This window comes from Canis lupus, chromosome 18 (genome assembly GCF_048164855.1).
Source record: "Canis lupus baileyi chromosome 18, mCanLup2.hap1, whole genome shotgun sequence".
Classification (NCBI taxonomy): domain Eukaryota; kingdom Metazoa; phylum Chordata; class Mammalia; order Carnivora; family Canidae; genus Canis; species Canis lupus.
In genome coordinates, this window is record NC_132855.1 from 1,188,633 (window position 1) to 1,207,675 (window position 19,043).

A 19,043-nucleotide genomic window follows, 5' to 3' on the forward strand; every position below is an offset into this window, starting at 1 on the left:
TCATTATTTGATGGGAAAGTGAAATTCAACCTAGCTTAGCTGGACATAATGACGTGATCAAAAATAAACATGCTTATGCTTCTATTCCACGGAATTGATACTCAAGTGTCACAGTTTTACTCAGAAATGAACAACAGAACCTTCGTTTTCCTCCAACTTGTCTTAAAATCTGGTAATCTCTGACGACTCAAAACAAATCACTGCTTCCACAATAGGAAAAGTCTATCATGACCATTTTCTTATGGTTAAAAAATATGAATATGATGACAACTTTTAAAGCGAACAATATTGCAAATGATAAAGTGACAACTAGAGAATTCCTAGCAAACTCATGCCTGCCAGAAAAAAAGAATATGTATGCATTTTTATTAGGTTAATAAATCCAGTTTAAAAATTACCATTCAATATATTCTAGGATAGTTCACCACAAAGAAGAGTTGCCCAGCCTTAATTAAGTGACTCTATCATGACTGGATTGCGCTCGTAGCAGGACGTACAGCAGCGCTATTCTGCTGGGGCAGGGCTGGACGGTCTTGCTCTCCTCCACATCCCAGCACTGAGCCCGCTGCCTGACACGGGACAGTGGCCCTATATGGAATGAACGCTTCGAGCATTGAGAACAAGGAATCAATAGTGACAGGGAATAAAGGGGAAAGGAGAAAAAATGAGTGGGAAATATCAGAAAGGGAGACAGAACACGAGAGACTCCTAACTCTGGGAAACGAATTAGGGGTGGTAGAAGGGAAGGTGGGCGGGGGGTGGGGGTGACTGGGTGGCAGACACTGAGGGGGACCCTTGACGGGATGAGAACTGGGTGCTATGCTATATGTTGGCAAATTGAACATCAATAAAAAATAAATTTATAAAAAATAAATAAAATAAATATTTAATGCAATGCCTATCAAAAAAAAAAAAAAGAAAAAAGAAAGTAAAGAAAAGAAAAACAAGGAATCCGTGGAAAGCACCTCTGGTTTTTCTTTCTCCTACATTAATCTGTAAATCTGATTTTTCTACCTGGTTATGGAATTTAGGAGAAATACAGAAAGCAATATTCTAAGGTTTTTGCCTCACTGTAGGCATACAAGAAGGATATTACAAACAAGTCTATAAGCGAATAAAATAAAGAAATGAATAAGAACCTTTTTCATAACACTGGATTATGAAAGGTGAAAGAAAATTTAGGATGACAAATGAGAGGGACAAAAGAATCTCTCATGCTCCGATGTGCATTTCTGGAATAATTCCTACAACCATTTCAGTAAACAAAATCAAAGGCCAAGCAATCAATATTTTCTAAAAACACTCTTCCTGCAATGAAACTTTGAAAGACTAATTATTAACAAATTCTGGCTTAATTTGTGAACTATTTCCTTCAACAAATTTTAGAATATACTAACCCAAACATTTTTTTGGTAATGATATAATTCCATAACATTCACTGAATCTTTAAAAAACGGTCTATGTTTTCTAGTATACCCCAGGACAAACACACGGAAGAGATTTTAAGGGCTCGTTGCTCTGTTTCCCCAATTACCAACCACTTTAACAAAGTACATCTCTCTTTGCAATAATATTTACCTAAATTTAGCTATTATGACATTGCTCAGGAACTTTACATTACGTTGCCTCATCCCTATTTTTAGTTTTGCTTTCTCACTTCGAGTAGGTTGTGAACATGAAAATGAGATTACTGGCACGCATAATGTCTTTGGCTGAGTTATGGAAGGAACTTCTTCAAACATTGTTCTGTTACTACTTTCATTCTTAAGAAAGAGACAGTACTCAGAACCTAAGGGCATTCATGGTGGTAAATATTAGAGAACGGGGTACATACACAGGGCTACCCCAAGAGCCTCCCTTTCCTTTGGGCTCAGACACTTTAATCCAAGCTCTCCTACTTACGAGCTACATGATACTGGGCAAGTTACTTGAGCTCTCTATACTTCATTTGTAAAACGGATACAACAAAGCTTTTGGTTTGCTGTCACAGCAAAGTCACACAAAAAGGAAAACCACTGGGCAGCCCGGGTGGCTCAGCGGTTTAGTGCCGCCGTCGGCCCAGGGCCTGATTCTGGAGTCCCGGGATCGAGTCCCATGTCGGGCTCCCTGCATGGAGCCTCCTTCTCCCTCTGCCTGTGTCTCTGCCTCTCTCTCTCTCTCTGTGTCTCTCATGAATAAATAAATGAAATCTTAAAAAAAATGAAAACCACATAGTAGTGTGTGACATGAGGGTCATATACAAGAGAACAGTGGTCATCGTGCTTTAGCATTAGACTTTACAGGTAGTGATCTCATCATCTTCATTTGTACCCCAAATACTGATTGTGGCCCACCCAAAAGTACATACACCCCACTTCGGGCTCTGGGCTTATGCACACATCCCCATGCCCTTCCACCAATGTAAAGATCCAGAGCAGGCGGAGACATCTGAATGGATGGTAAGCAACCGGCTTACCCTTATCCGTATCCCAGAACGAACCAATGTATCAAGGCTACTTGTTGTTTCCTCCACACACAGATACAGATACTCCCAACATCTCTGACCACTCAAGACCGTCCCTATGCCCTGTGGTGAGTCAGACTCTGGCACGAAGGCGTTCACAGACCAGAACGGGCAGAGAAAGCTATGGTTACTATATAGTGGGATCCAGGCAACCGGAGGTACCAGGGCAATGCGACTTCACGGAAGAGGGAGCGACCCTCTTCGGGTGGCGAGAGAGGAGTCAGAGATCCGTGATGTCCGCATTCCGTGGTGAGGATGAGGGGCCTCTCCCGGGTTGTCCTGGTCTTCTGAGCTCCCAGGGCTTTGACCCCGTTCATATTTATGACTGTGTCTGTGGATCCTATTTCAGGCCACCCTTCTCCACGGTCATGTTTCCTACTTCCTTCCAGCTCCTAAACCTGACCTCTGCGCTCTATAAAGCAAATACGGATTCTTGACACTTGCATCTCAGGTTTCAACGTTTGTTCTTGCGTCCTGCTCCCCCTCAGTGCACTCAGCATCCTGCCTCGGTGTTATCTCGACTGACACTGTGGTCATGAGAGTATCCATTGACTGGGCTAGAATTTTCTTCAGAAGATGGATCTGGGTCTGTGGCAGGATCAGTGCAGGCCCCGGTGTTTACCCACAGAAAACATCATTGTCCTGCTGTCACACAACTAGGTCCTGAGGCACAAATGATCGTTCTAGAATCTGCTTGCTCTTTAAGAACTCTCTATGGTCCCAAGTTCCCAGTGTGGTCCTCAACCATAGAAGGCACCCTTGGACTCCATGCAACACTACTTCGGGGGATCTGTCAAGCCCCCATTGAAAGCTGCTCCACATCCCACACTTGGCCAGCAGAGTTTCACAGCCTTCCAGCCAGATCTGGTTCTTGCCTGGGCCAAGGCCCAGGCCTCCCTTGTCCCAAGTCAAGAGACACCTCCATCTCCTAGCCTCAGCTCTAACTCCCAAGAGCTCCAGAATCCAAGCTCTCTCAGCAGGGAGAGAGTCTGAAAGAAGACTGGGTGACGGGCACTGAGGGGGGCACTTGATGGGATGAGCACTGGGTGTTATTCTATATGTTGACAGATTGAACACCAATAAAAAATAAATTCATAAAAAAAGAAAGTAGATCAAGTTTCTAAATGATCGTTCCATTCAAACAAACTCTGAGCTTTTGGTAACTTGGAAAATAAAACTTCTGATAACATAAATGTGAACTTGTACACATATAGCAGGATTGATCATCTCCACATTCAGTGTTACATGTAAACTACTGAGGCTACACGAGAGCGAGGGAGAGGCAACCTTCTTGGGTCCCCTTCCTCCTCGGGAGCTTGGTACTACTGCTCAATAAAATTTGTTTGGCTGCCCACCAAAAGGAGAAAAGAAAAAAAAAAAGAAAAGAAAAAGCGAGAAGGGAGGAAGATGCATAAGAGAGATCTGGAAGTCATTTACGAATCTGTTTCTAAGCATTAGACCTTAGAGACATTCTGAGTCACGACTGAAAATAAATGTAATCAATTTGAATTGGGCTGTGAATTGCTATGTCTAATAGGATTTCCAGAGAACAGCAAGAAAAATGGACACATTCTCATCACCGCTGTTTCAGTCCAGTGGAAGCCAACAGGCTGAAGGGCCTCTGAGGCTAGGAACTGTCTAATACCCTGGAACTGGACTCTTGGTAGATGATATTATATGAAATACTTTCCTCGGTAGCTTATTCCTGGAGGCGCATCCTCCTTGTTCCGATGTATAAATCAGTGGCACTTCTTGGAAAGACGTCTCAATTTATTTAAAAAAAAAAAATTCAAAAATATCCCTTCATCTACCCAAAGCAAGTGTAGTGATACAATTGAACTTGCCACTATTCTTGCAGGGGGGGAAAAACACTATTCAAAAAAAAAAAAAAACAAAAAACACCCCCAAACAGTAAAGGTTGACAGCGAGCTACAATTTCTCATGCCTTAGAAGTTACTATTTGAATATAACAGAGATGCTACGTATCATAGGTGTAGTGTAATCCCGCAAAACAGCAGATTAAAAGGCTTCCGAGAAATCCTTTTAATAGCAGAGACACATTCTGAAATGTGTGGAACGAGGCCACGCTGGGATTGCAGGAGACTTCCATGTCCTGCTTCTCTTCTTGGGTCCCGGGACCACCCCACGCGAGAGCACGAGGAAATCCACCCAGCACTTCCATGGTTAGCAGAGGTGGGCCCTGAAGGGAGTTCAGTGAGTGGGCTGGAATCTGCGAGAGGCACACATGTCCCTGGGCGTCCCTGAATGCTTAGGTCATTGTTTCAGTGCCAACTGTACACATTTTCAGGCATTACTTTCTGCTACTACAGCTAATTGAATATATTACCAATAGATATTACTTTACTACTTACTGGGGGAAAAAAATCTCCTCCTGTCCCCACTCTTCCTTCCCCCCCCCCCGCCGCCCCCTTGAACTGGGTCAACCAAGGGATCTATACGGCATCACAGGGTGTTAGGGAAAATGACAACTGTTGAAAACCCGAGTGGAATGACTGAACGAGCCACGCACGCAGGAAAGGGCTAACTGCCTCCGTGTGTTTCTGGCCAATATAGTCACTGAGCGCCGCGCATCACTTGCTCTTTTCACCCAGAGAGCGGACACCCTCACTGCATGTCGCACGGGGAAAGACGTGCGCCCGGCTCTAGGGGCAGGGCTGCGAGAGACCTGCGGGAAGGTGACCCGGGCCCGCTCCCAGGGAGGAAAGGGACGGGGCCTCGTGGCTAGTTACAGGGAGGGGTGTTGGTGACATCTGGGCGTTAGGACAGGCCGCAGCAGACACAGCCGACTGGCCCGCCAGACGCCGCCGTGCTCCAGGCTCCAGGAGGGACAACAGTGACCGACGTCCTTACTTCTGAAGGCACCGCGGTAGCAGCGAGCCTGAAACCAAAAGCATCGATGTAAAAAAGCTCAAGATTCTGTTGTTGTTTTTAATGTGCTCCATTTTCCCCCAAAGAACTTAGTGCTTTGCACTGCGTAGGCCGCGAGACGGAAGGCCGCAGCCCCTGCCGCTGTTGTGAATAAAGCCACGTTCACCGAGCGACACAGGGGTTCCAGGCGGAGGCTTTGCGATCAGCAGCCCTGGGTTCGGGTTCTAGGTCTGCCACCTTCCAGTTATGCTAAAGCTTTAGCTTCCAAGGAAGCTAAGGGTGAAGATGGAGAGCGGCCATCACGTCTACCGCAGCAGCGTGAATTAGATGAGGAACTAACTATAAAGCGTTGGCGACCATGTGGATCTCAAAAAATGGTAATTATTAGTAATGCAAATGTTAAGCTAGTGTCTCTCGTCACATAGGCCGTGCTGGTTATTAAATAAATCCCTTGTCAATATAGAGATGAAGACAAATGACCAATGGGGAAAAAGCAGACCGGCTTCCCAGGCTCGGAGCAACGGAAGACGCTGCACCCGAGAGCCCGCTGCCTCAGTCCCTCAAGCGCACCTGCTTTGTGCTTAGGCCAGTGACACAGTCGTCGATGCTCAAGTGCTTCTCCCTTAAGATGTACGGAGGGCCTGCGCTCGCTTCGGCAGCACACATACTGAAGATGTACGGAGGTCCTTACTAATTTTGCCCATTTACAATGGATTTCAGCAATCAGATAATGAGTGAAGAAATATGCAACCGAGCAGTCAGGGCAAAGAAATACGCGATTTCACGGGGACGAGAGGGAGCAAGTGACTAATCAGGACTTGGCGAGACACTTGGCAAGAAGGACCCCGAGAAGGTGTAGCAAGAATGGACACGGGCCGTCAAGCGCAGCCTGAAGAGCTACGTATCCGGGGAGGGCAGGAGAAGAAGAATGCATCAAGGACCAAGAAACCTGCTAAGCTAAACTTTTTTTTTTTTTTTTTTTTTTTTTTTGCGTGGGTGTCTGATAGGCCCGGTTTTAGAAATTATTTTTTTGAATGTTTTGGTGTCCAAACTCTAGGCTGACGATTCCTTATATATCCTGTCCTCACAAGGCCAAACTGAGCCCTCATGAAGACTCTTGAATGATGTTTTAAGACAAAGGGATCTTTATCCCTGACATTAAAAATGTGCAACACTAGAGGATTCATAATAGCATAGCACAGAATATAATACAACTTTGTACACTAAGCCTTCACCACAACGTGCAATATATAAAAATCTCTCCTCTCTTCCTAGAGTTCACATTACTTAAAATACTATTTTTTCATATCTCTCTTAATAAATATCAAAAAAAGGGGATCCCTGGGTGGCTCAGCAGTTTAGCACCTGCCTTTGGCCCAGGGCACGATCCTGGAGTCCCGGGATCAAGTCCCACATCGGGCTCCCTGCATGGAGCCTGCTTCTCCCTCTGCCTGTGTCTCTGCCTCTCTCTCTTCTCTCTATGTCTATCATAAATAAATAAATAAATAAATAAATCTTTAAAAAATAAATATCAAAAAAAAAAAAAAAGAAAGAAAGAAAGAAGAAGGAGCATCGCTATTTTGGGGGCAAATGGTCTGCAAGAATTCTAATCAGTTTATGGAATCACTCCCGCCCAACACAGTCAACTCCTAGCTGTCCCCATTTTCTTGCACTAGAATTCCAACACCTGTCCCCCCAAAATACATAGCTATCATCACCCCACACCTGCAGAACCTGAATTGGGGCAAAAACAAGACTAGATAGACGGGAACAGCAAGGTCTTGTTTATTTTTCTCGTCAGGGTCACAGCCAGACTTGTTTTGGGCCAATGCCTGTTTCTATGGGACTTAAAACCAAGGGTACATCCTCTGTTTTCAGAGAGAAATAACATATCTTTTCTAAGCATCTGGATCTCAAAAGAGCTAACGATATTTAAGTAAAAGAGATAATCGACTTATGCAAATAAAAGCCTTCAGAGAATATATTTCACTTCTGTCCTCCACACTCTAGGAGAGAGGTATTATTTTTTAAATTAGGGTGATACTTTCATAAAGAGTCAGCTGTCATGACATTTAGGCTATTTTTCACTTTTAAAGTCTATTCGCTTATGGAATGATAAATTCCAAAATTATTCTAAAAGCTAAATAACAAAAATAGTGAACATAAACAAATAGAATATGTCAAAACCCAAAGATACGAGGGGAAATCTGATGTTTATACATGTTTAACACAAAGACTTTTAGTAACTTATTAGTAAAAGAACGAACTTTATGGGATAAAGAGCAAAATATTTGTACAAAAGACAATTCACAAAAGATATAATAAATACAAATGTGTTTAACCTTATTATTCATCAATCAATAGATGTCAACTAAATGCAAACTAAAACAAAAATAGGGTTTTTTTTTTTTTTCTTTCTTTTCTTTCTGGCTTTCTTTCCTTTGCTGTTTTTTTGTTTTTTGCCTCTAGTATCTAACCACTAAGGGACTCTCTCATCCACTACTGATGGGAGCATCAACTGCTACCTGCTTTCCAAAGGGTACTTTCTGGGGCGACTGGGTGGTTCAGCGGTTGAGCACCTGCCTTTGGCCTAGGTCATAATCCTGGGGTCCCAGGATCGAGTCCCGCATTGGGCTCCCTGCATGGAGCCTGCTTCTCCCTCTGCCTGTGTTTCTGCCTCTATCTCTGGGTCTCATGAATAAATAACATCTAAACAACAACAACAACAAAGGGTACTTTGACAGCGCGCACCAACAGCGTTAGACTTACGCATACCTTTGTGGTAGAGCTTTTCTTCCAACAATTTCCCCTAAAATGGTATTTAGACAGTAGGTACTAGGACTTGGATTCAGAAGTCAGATAGTCACGGATATGAATTTCATGTTAATCAACCATTTATTAGGGCTCTGAATGTGACCAGGCCTTTCAACACCTCGTTTCCCTTCCACGCATCCGACACAAGACTTCCTTTCTCAACTTCCTCAGTCTTCTCTCTGAAGGAGGATGAAGAAGGGTATGACGGTCGGCTGAGAAGACGTATGTAAACTATTACCCGACACTCGGGCACCTGATACCGTTCCGATAATCCTGCTCCTCATCCAGAAGTTAGCATCAGAGGGCGCGGGTGTGGGATGATGAGGATGCTCCAGCCGGTCGGAGCGCAGTCTCATGAACTACTATTCCGACAGTGACCTCCAGTTACCCCCAACAACCATCCCCCTCTCCTCCGACAGGAGCAAAATGTTTAGCTGGGCAGCCGGCTGTCTAAAGAAACCTGAAGTTTTCAGGTCTTGGGACGCTCGGGGAGCTCAACGGTTGAGCGTCTGCCTCCGGCTCAGGCTGTGACCCCGGAGTCCTGGGATCGAATCCCACATCGGGCTCCCGGTGCATGGAGCCTGCTTCTCCCTCTGCCTGTGTCTCTGCCTCTCTCTCTCTCTCTCTCTGTGTGACTATCATAAATAAATAAAAATAAAAATAAAATAAAATCATAATAAATAAATAAATAAATAAATAAATAAATAAATAAATACCAGGAAATTCACTACCATGCAGAAAGTATTATACACCGTGGAAGGGCTAGTGCATTTTTAAAGTTTTACATTGTTATTATCTTTATTTTGGGCCAATCCCAAGGGCCTTATCAGAAAGACTGGATTATTTTCTTGAGTCACTGCATGAAATTCATACATACACACGTACACGTACACACATGCTCGTGTGTCCATACGCAGATCCAGACCCAGACATGATGGGAAATGCCCGCCAACTCGAAGATCCATCAGACATTATGACTTTGCCTCTCAAACGGTGAAGTGGTCGGGCGCCCGCTGGGATGAGCCCTGGATGGTATACTCTATGTTGGAAAACTGAATTTAAATAAAATATATTTTTTTAATTTAAATAGAATATTAAAAAATTGAAGAAACAAATGGTGAAATAGAAAAGCCAAATTGAACACTGGTGAGATGGTCTTGTTAACATTACAGTTGCAAGTACATGATTTTTGATGTATTTAATTATTTTGACAACGGAAGAGAGGATACCTTCTGTCGGTGCAAGGTCTCGGTCGATCCAATGCCTGTGCCCCCTCCTTTTACCGCAGACATTACATTCTGAAGAGACCAGGGTGCTGCTGTACCCCCTCAGCCCTGCCTTCTTTTCCAGCCATCAGATACGCCCGTTCTGGCCGAAAAGAAGGGGCCCTTGGGGGAATTTTTTATGGATTTCTCAGTGACAATAAGAGCTTCAAGATTTAAAAAACATACATTCAGTAAGAAAAAGGTCGCAATCAAGTAATTTTACACCCATCCTGGTTACCTTTCATACGCGAAGGAAAAAAAAAAAGGCTTCAGCATACAGAAAGCAAGTCACCTACGTCTCCTTTGAGCGAGGACGTCAAGGAGGAGTCCAACCAAGAACGATAAAGTTACCGTAGGAAACAACAAAACTGTAGACTCCGCGGCTCTGAATGTAAGCCAGATACGTCTTCTTCAGCTGCTTGCTGAACCAATCATGAATGCCCCAAAGGAAAGGTAAAAAATCCTAACTTAATAACAATGTTCTGTGTTTAGTTACTTTTTAGTTTTAGTCTTTAAAGATTTTTATTCATTTATTTGACAGAGAGAGAGCGAGAGCGAGCACACAGGCAGGGGGAGCGGTGGAGGCAGAGGGACAAGCAGGCTCCCTGCCGGGACTCGATCCCAGGACCCGGGGTCGCGCCCTGAGCCAGAGGCAGATGCTCAGCCACGGGGGCCCCCGGGCGCCCCAACATTCTGTGTTTCGATAATGAGCCTGTCTTATGCCACCGGGTGCCAGGACCACGGTGGCAGCGGAGGCTGGTGGGTGTCGGCACCCACGTCTGCTGGCGGTGAGGGAGTCCCAGGAAGCGTCCCCCTTCCCAATCGTGCCACTATCAAAGCTGTGCAAACAGCAGGAGCCGGACACTGGGTCCCTTGAGCCTTAGGGTCGCACCCCCGTCCTCGGCCGCGCCGCGGTGTGCAGAACTGCGGGGACTTAATTCATTCCCTACACAATTGCGTTGCAGAATCCGACCTTCCCAAAGCAAGGCCCGCGGGAACCGTCCCCCGCTCGGGCTTCCTCCACCGGTGGCGTCGCGTGTCCCCACAAACGCGGTCTCTCCAGCGTCCTCTGATCGAGCGCCTGAGCGTCTGGGTCCTTCTCGGCAGATGTGCCGTTTCCCCTCGGTTCTGGGTTCCCTCAACTCTCCCGATCCCATTTCTGTGCTGGACGGATTAACAGTCGGAAGCTGTTTCGGGACCCAGCCGCTGCTCCCTGTCCCCGCCACACACAGAATGACGGCGTCCCGCAGGCCCGTGTCCCGCCAGCGGCCTCCCCGTCGTCGCCCGACCTGGGCAGCTGCACAAGTCCGCGTGAACGACGTCTACTTGCCCACGAGCCTCACAGATGAGTGACGCCGGTCGACCAGGGCCTGGCGTCGAGGGCACCTCGGAGGCCCCCGTCCCATGTCCACAGACCCGTTCCCTCGTCCCGTCGCCCCAGGGATGCTCCACTGGGACCAGGATCCGGACCAGACACGACACTCAGATTCCTGCCCCAATGCGGGGTTTTCAAGTGTCCCCGTCAGTCCCCAAGGCGGGGGGCGGGCCGGGCCGGAGCCTACTGCTCTCTGAGGTTTTGCGGCCGGAGGGCCCGAGGAGGCCGCCTCCTTTCCACGGAAAGTAGCTTTGATCCACGGCGCCCACGTGGCCGCTCGGGCTCCCCGGTCAGATCCCGACCACACGGCCCTGCTGCACGTCGGCGGCTCGAGCTCAAATGGAGACAAACGGAGGAACAGGGCAGCTCTCGAGGGACAGGTCGGGGCGCCGCAGGGTGGAGCCTGGGCGCCGTCCCGGGGAGGGGACCTCCGGGGCCAGGAGCGACGCAGGGGACCGCTGCTGGCCGGCGCGCTGGAGGACGGCAGGTGTCAGCCCCGGGGCCCCGGCCTCTCGGCGGCCCGAGCCGACCCCGGCTGGACGGCAAACGGCGGCCACCGACGCGGCCCGGCCTCCGGGTGGCAGAGGAAGCAGCCGGTCCCCTCCGTCCCGTTCGGGCCCCGCGCTGCCCCTCGGCGCTCACCCCCGACCGCAGGCCAGTCACTTGGTTCTCCTTCCTGCAGCGTGGACGCGGAGTACAAGGCCCGAGGGGGCGGCCGCGGCCCTGGGCCAACGCTGTCCTGAACCCACAGAGACGCTCTGGCCCATCACGACGAGAATGTGACTTGATTGACCTACTTGTACTTTACTTGTTGAAAATAAGGGGGATTGAGTGGATTTGAGGGTGAACTGAAGTCTAATTCCAAATGCCGTAGCGGGACCCCAGGTTTCCTCTGCCGAGGAGCGTCCTGAACGAGCGGGTGTGGGGGTGACACTTTGGGTGGGACAGGCTAGATCCCGCTGGTCTCTACTGGGGACGGCCTTGGGGGGTACCGCGTGCCCTGATTTACGCTGTATTCGCGGGGCACCCGCCACACGGGCAGGGGCTTCACGGCCCCGTGCGCTGACCTCTAGACACCGACTCCTTCAGGGACGAGGGCTACGGACAGCACGGAAATCCGACGGGAGTGACGCTCCCGCCTCCAGGCAAGGGGCAGTGATGCGTCGCGTGCACAGCACAGGTGCACGGTCTCCGGGGACGCGAGGGACCTCGGGCCACCCAAGGGAAAGGAAAGCAGGAGCCTAGAGGCAGGAGCATAGGTGCGGAGGTCCAGGGGAGGCCGGACGGCTGTGGCCTGCCGTCGGGTCCTGCGGGGCCTTGCGTGCCCGGCCACGAGGCCACGGACACCCAGGGTCACCCCAACCTATGGCTCCTTCCTCACGCTGGGCAGGAACAACACCGCACCCAGTACTTTCTTGACGGTGTCCACGGACGGAGATCCTCGTTCCTCGACCGTGTTCAGTCCTCGCGGCGGGGGCGGGAGCATCTCCTCCTGACCATTACTGGACCCCCCCTCCCCCCGCATCCAGGACTCAAGTTCCGAAGAGCCTTGCAATGCCCCCCGCGGCGAGTTTGCAGAACACCTGGTTAACACGGGCCTCAGCGAGCCGTAACTTCTGTCAAGCGAGTGATGGGTCAGTTGAGCTGCATCCACTCTGGCATTTCTGACCTGGATGTCCCAGGTCAGCAGGGACGTGTCCGAGCTGTTTTCCTGGCCCTGTGTGGGGGCCTGGGCGACTTTCCAGCTGCGTTGGCATCACCGGGTTTGTGCGCACGGGGTTCACAGGTGACCGAGCAACGGCGCATATCAGCAAGCGAAACTCTTCATTCTTTATTACTGGGCGCCGCGCAAGAGTCTTGGGAGGGGGACGCCCGGGGTGGGGGGGCTCAGCGGTTTAGGGCCGCTTTCGGCCCAGGGGGTGACCCCGGAGATCTGGGATCTAATCCCACATTGGGCTCCCTGCACGGAGCCTGCTTCTCCCCCTGCCTGGGTCTCTCTCTCTCTCTCTCTGGGTCTCCCATGAATAAATAAATAAAATATTAAAAAAAAAATGACTCTTGGGAGGGTCAAACGCCTGGGACTTAAACTCCAGCCTAAAACGCTAAGCGGGATTCCCCGTGAACAGGCTTCCTCCGGACCCGCGTGGCCTGGCACATTGGATCGTGAGCAGGACGCAGTGATCCTGCGGAACTGCTTCCGCCCAAGGAAGTCCGGTCAACCTCTGTCGATGACCTACTTGCAGCGGGGCTCCTCCAGGAAGGCCATCACCCTAACGACCGCGTGCTACAGTCTCAAAGCCTCACATTAAAAAGCACAGAGCACGCCGGCGCTCCGCACGCACGTCTGAGGGAGCCCTGGGTGCGAGGAGGTGCAGGGGCCCTGCCGGCACCCAGAGGAGACCCCACCTGTCTCCCCGGAAAGGGTGAGCGGACGGGTGAGGCGGCTCCGGAGCCGTGACCCTTCCCCGGCCTGGAAGCCGCTGCGCCTGACGCAACTGAACCTCTCATCGTGTCTGTAAGGACTAGGAGTCGCTTTATTTTTTTCAGGTTGACAGATGCTGCAAGATTCCAATTAAAAAATGTAACGGCTGGAGGAGGGAGAGGGAAAGGAGAAAGGCAGAGAAGCCGCCAGGCCTGGAAAGCTCTTGCCAGACAGGGACCTGGAACCGGAATACTTTCTTATGGCTGTTTTATCATTTTGGGGAGTGGGGTGCGGGGGGGGGGTGAGGGAGTCGGGGGGTTAGTATTCAATTTTGAATACATTATTGAGGCACAAAGAAGCATCCTGTGTTTGGTCAATCCCTTCTGCCAAGAATACTAAAGAGCTGAAATGCGATGAGAGGTTGGGAAGAAAATAAATCGGCGTCACAGGCAAGCAAGGAGCCTGGGCCGACCGGCCGTCCCCGCGCTGGGACAGAGGAGCCCAGCGCGCCTGCCCCGGGGGGACTGCGGCCACGCTGGGCCGTGCTTGGCCCATTAAGACTGACTTCCTTCCTTCCTTGGTGCTTCTTTCCAGGACCCATCTCGCGGCCGGCGCTGCAAGCTTCCCGCCCCCCGACGGCCTGTGGCCCAGAGTCCCACGCGGGGAGGCGCCAGCAGCTTGCCTGCGTCCCTGAGCAGCGGCTGCCGGCACCGGGACTCAAGTGGCAGCTCGGGACAGAACCCACTGGAAACTCCGAGCCACTCCTGGGGCAGCGGCGGCCAACAGGACACGCCCCTCTGGGTCTCGCCCCAATGCGCTGGGGTCCCCGGGGTCACCCAGGGTCGGCTGGGGTCACCTGGGGTCGCCCAGGGTCGGCCAGGGTCTCCTGGGGTTGGCTGGGGTCACCTGGGGTCAGCCAGGGTTGCCTGGGGTCGCCTAGGGTCGCCCGAGGTCACCTGAGGTCACCTGGGGTCGCCTGGGGTCGCCTGGGGGCCGCTGAGAAGGACGGGCGTCCCAGACCAGAGCCGCGCCCGGCTCCCGGGGCCCAAGCCTCTCGGGCCAGTCATCCACGGTGGGAGGGGGCCACGTGTCCCCCGCTCGGAACAGGACAAGGAGGAAAGGAAAGTGGGGCACGCTCCTGCTCGGGCGACGGGCCACACCCAGCGGCACCTGCAAGGTGAGCTCGCGGCCGGCTCCCCTCTCGTGACCTGCCCAGACCTGGAGCCTGGCCCACCCGGTCTCTGCGCCCCATTACTCTCCATCCCGGGGGCTCCCACGGGCCATTTCGCACATGGAGGGACGTGAACGCCCCAAGGAGACGCAGCCACAGGCGCCCAAGCACAGCCGGGAGCCAGGCAGCTGCTCGGGGCACCTGCTGCCACCTGCGCTCCCCCAGGCCCGGCACCCCTGGACTCTCGGCTGCTCCGTGAATCGTCAGGCTAAGCACCCCCGGACAATTCCCACCGAGGAGACTGATGATTTTCCCAAAGGATTTAGTCTCTTAATGCTTGGAATTAAACATAAAAGCACGGAGAAGCCGGAAACCACACACACATACTCCTCACGTACGGACTGTGTGTATATACACGCAGACAGCACGACACACGCTCACGTACACATGGGCACGTGAGGAGCACTTACGCAGGTGCGCTTCATAGCGCGTGCATCCCACGTCGTTTCTCACTCTGAAAGCCGTCAGTCGAGGTCTTCCCATAACTATGTTACTATTAAGAATCTATTTATCTGGATTTCTTAAACACGGAAGGCTGCATCCCACTTCTGTCGAGCACAGTACAGATCTCCTTCTTCGTTATGTGACTTGACATATACCACGCGTCTATCCTTGACAGCCGCCACTTTATCCCTTTCCTAAATGTGATCCTTTGTCGATTTTTCACTTCACGTACCCTTGACGTATGTTAAGAGACATTCAGTAGATAACAAAATTCTATTGCGTTTTTCATGAGTTAAAAAAAATTTGTTAAAATAGATTTTAAATAATAGTGAAAGGGAATAGAGGGGAAGGGAGAAGAAATGGGTAGGAAATATCAGAAAGGGAGACAGAACATGGAAGACTCCTAACTCTGGGAACCGAACTAGGGGTGGTGGAAGGGGAGGAGGGCGGGGGGTGGGGGTGACTGGGTGACGGGCACTGAGGGGGGCACTTGACGGGATGAGCACTGGGTGTTATTCTGTATGTTGGCAAATTGAACACCAATAAAAAATACATTTATTATTAAAAAAATTAAAAAATAAAATCGATTTTAAAAATTCTGGGAAGCCTATCCTAACGGATTATTTCTCACTGCACTGCTTTTATGTAAAACACAAGTTGAAGGCAATTTACGAACACGCTAGTTTATGCCACACGAACGGGCCACCTTCACGCAACCTGACGTTGTGGATGTCGAGCAAGCCCGTGTATTGGCAGACGGCTGACTGAAACGTCTCAGTAGTTCCTGAGCACAAATACAGGGATTTTAGAGGTGAAGTCAATAGTTTTGATGAGACTTGATAAAATAAGCCTGACACGATGCGTAAACTCCAACTCCTCCCATCCTCAGGAAAAATGGTGGGCTTTTTTTTTGTCGGCACTATGACCTCTGCCAAAATAGATAAAAACAGATCATTGTAAGTGGCACTATCTCTTCTTACTAATCCTCCAGGCCCCGAGTTAATCAGTTCGGGGGAAATGTTTAGCTTCAACTCCGTCATGCTATGGTAACAAACGTGGAGTTCCACCATCGGTAAATGAGCCATCTTCAAGCTACCCGCCTCTACTTCTCTCTCCTCTTCCCTTCCAGTTATCGGCTTCTGTAGAACTGTTATGCATTTGCTGCCTCGACTTCTCCTTTCTGGATGATTGCTTTGACTCTATGTGGTCCTCGCTACACCTTCACCTTTCCAGGGAAGATACCCCCTTGAAGACCACCAACGACCCATTCTCCAGAGGGTGGCACCAACTCCCAGCAATTACACCCACTGCACTTACATCAAACGAGGTGACGTATTTGCAAGTACCTGTTCGTCACTCAAGTATTCTTAAAAAAGGACGGTGCAATTACACCTCCAAATGGTCGACCAAATATCCCCTCTGACTGCCACCCTGTAACAGCCTTTTGCTTGTGCTTCCCGAGCACCAGTCTCGCTCTCCAATCCATCCTGTACTGATACTTACCTGTCTACAGTAAAGAGACCTACTCAAGTCATTCCACTACTCAAAACCCTTCAATAGTTGCCCACTGTATACTGGATAAATTCCAAACTCCAAACCCTTCAGTTAGCCATGGAGAATCCTACCTACTATTCGGTGCTTTTCCACTAGTAAACACCTCTCCCAATTTTTTCCAAATACCACACTTATACGCAGTCCATGCTTCTGTGTATATACCATCCTTTTTGCCACCGATGCCCTTTCATCCCTTCCACTCTATTAATGCCCTAGCCAGGCACCCTGCAGAGTCTACACCCAACCCTACCTCCTCCGAGGCACCTTCCCAGAGGTGAATTTAGCCTACACTCCCAAATTGCTCACACTTTCATATTCTACAACATCTGCATGTATGACAGCTACTTTTTTTTTTTTTAAGATTTTCTTTATTTATTCATGAGCGACACAGAGAGAGAGAGAGAGAGACACAGGCAGAGGGAGAAGCAGCCCCCACACAGGGAGCCCGACATGGGACTCGATCCCCGGTCTCCAGGATCACACGCCGGGTTGCAGGCAGTGCTAAACCGGACAGCTACTTGTGTATGGATTTTTCTCTCTTGCAAAAGCCCAGGCAACCACTAGGAGAATAGTCTCTCTAGGGGAAATATTTATTATACGGAAGATGCTCGATAAAGATACAGCGAATTGATTTCTGCTTGCGTCTTCACCATTAATGATAAAGAATATGTCAGTAGGCGTTTGGACCATGTAAAAAGGTCTTTGTTAACTTTTAAACAGAGCTCTTAGTGCTTCTCAAATACAGTAAAAACCAAATGCCCTAGACCTGATAGATAATGCACATGTAATTTTAAGATGCACGGGCGAAATGAAGTGCTGAAATGAAGAAATGCAGCTGAATCTTGTGTCCACCACATAACAGAAATAACTCAGGTTCTAACAAATTGTACATGCAGAAAGGAAATAAGCAAGACAAGGGAGCAACGAGGATGTGCATCATTGACAAAATAAAAGCCATTATGTGCCTATGTCCTGATAAACGCAATCACCTCCCACCTCAGAGGCTGAGAGAGACTCGGATCTTTGGACCAACTCCAAGAACGTCTGGCCTCTTGAAGTTTCTCTGCCTTGCAAGACCATGAGGTCAACCACCGTAGTCCATACTCCTCCTTCTAAGGTTACCCTGAAACTGAAACTGCCTGGAGAAGGAGGAGGAGGGCTGGGCAGCTGTCCAGGGCCTCTGTCCTGGGACACCAGCTTTGTTTAGGGCAGCGTGGAGCCTGCCAATGCCTCTACCTTAAGACAAGTGAACGAAGATTAGTAGTATCATGAGGTTGACCTAGAATGGTGGTTTTAAACCTTGGCTGTCGTCTGTAGTCACTGCCAAGTCTTTAAAAATATACTGGTGTCCGGGCTCTGCACCGATGCATATACTTGATCCAGGGTGGGGCCCAGACATGCGATGTTTTAAGTCTCCCAGGTATATGGTCAGCCCGGGCCGCTCTAACAAAACACCGCAGGCCCAGTGGCTTGCACAGTGTCTGCTTTTCACAGCTGTGGGGCCGAGAAGTCCAGGGGCGAGGGGCGAGCTGGAGGGAGGCCTCTTCCCGCTTATGCCAGCTGCCTTGTCACTCTGTCCTCATGATGCAGGAAGACCAAGCCCTGGTCTGTCTGTCTCCTCCTCTAAGGATATTAATCCCAGCATGGGACTCCCCTCTCATGACCTCATCTGAACCTAATTACTTTCCACAGGCCACACCTCCAAACACCATACACCTTCGGTGGGGGGCTTCCAAACAGGAATGTTGGGGGGACGCAAGCGTTCAGTTCTCGACCCCAGGTAAGTCCGAGGTGAGCCAGGACCGCGAGCCACCGACTAGATCCATGGTTATCCACCTGTTTTTTCGGCATCGAAACAAACGTGACAACCAAACCGCACGTGCAGCGCCGAGAGTCCGTACGAGTCCGTGTGTACAAGTCCCACTCGGGAAATGCAAGAGGGTGAAAATGTCCCCACGGAAATCACTTTTAATTTTCAGATGACAATGTGACTGAAAACCATGAGAAGATCGGGAAAGTTCTTTATATCCGGCCCGTGTTTGTTATTCTAAGCGCACAATCAGGACTCTGGTGGTGATCACGATCTCTGCGTTAAAAAAGGGTCATTTTAAAAAGCAGCATTTTCTTTTATTCCCTCTCATGGTATTGAGTTGATCAGTTCAGAGGAAAGGTCTTGAGGTAAACGTATGAGGGCTTCAGAATTCGAGAAATAAGCGGTCCAGTCAGTGACAGTGAAAGAACAGAAAAATTATGGAGTAAATGTTAACAGGGAAGGCAGAGAAAAACAAGGACAAAGTAATTCTCCAAGAGTGGAAAGCTATCTGTAGTCTCTGTCATCGGTATTTTAATAGAAAACCCTTCTTTATTGCTATTTAATAAATCATTCTTTCCAAATATATAAAGACTGTATTTTCAAGGAAATCTGTAAAAAAATGCATCTTTGGTCAACATGTACATAAATCGATGTGCGCTTACTGAATGAGACTAGAAGGTTCACATTAATGAGGACCCTGAATAATTGAATTTACTTTAATCTGTGTGCAAAT

At 49.4% G+C, this 19,043-nt stretch overlaps 1 protein-coding gene across 1 annotated transcript in view; it reads right to left on the reverse strand.

Annotated features, from left to right (window-relative positions):
- The window catches only part of PTPRZ1 (protein tyrosine phosphatase receptor type Z1), a 159,787-nt gene extending 144,790 nt beyond the window's left edge, over nt 1–14,997 (reverse strand). Inside the window, exon 1 of the mRNA XM_072783268.1 lies at nt 14,910–14,997. Coding sequence (XP_072639369.1) covers nt 14,910–14,982 — 73 coding nt within the window. The 5' untranslated portion in view covers nt 14,983–14,997. The remainder of the gene's footprint in view (nt 1–14,909) is intronic.
- Between the last annotated feature and the right edge of the window lie 4,046 nt (nt 14,998–19,043).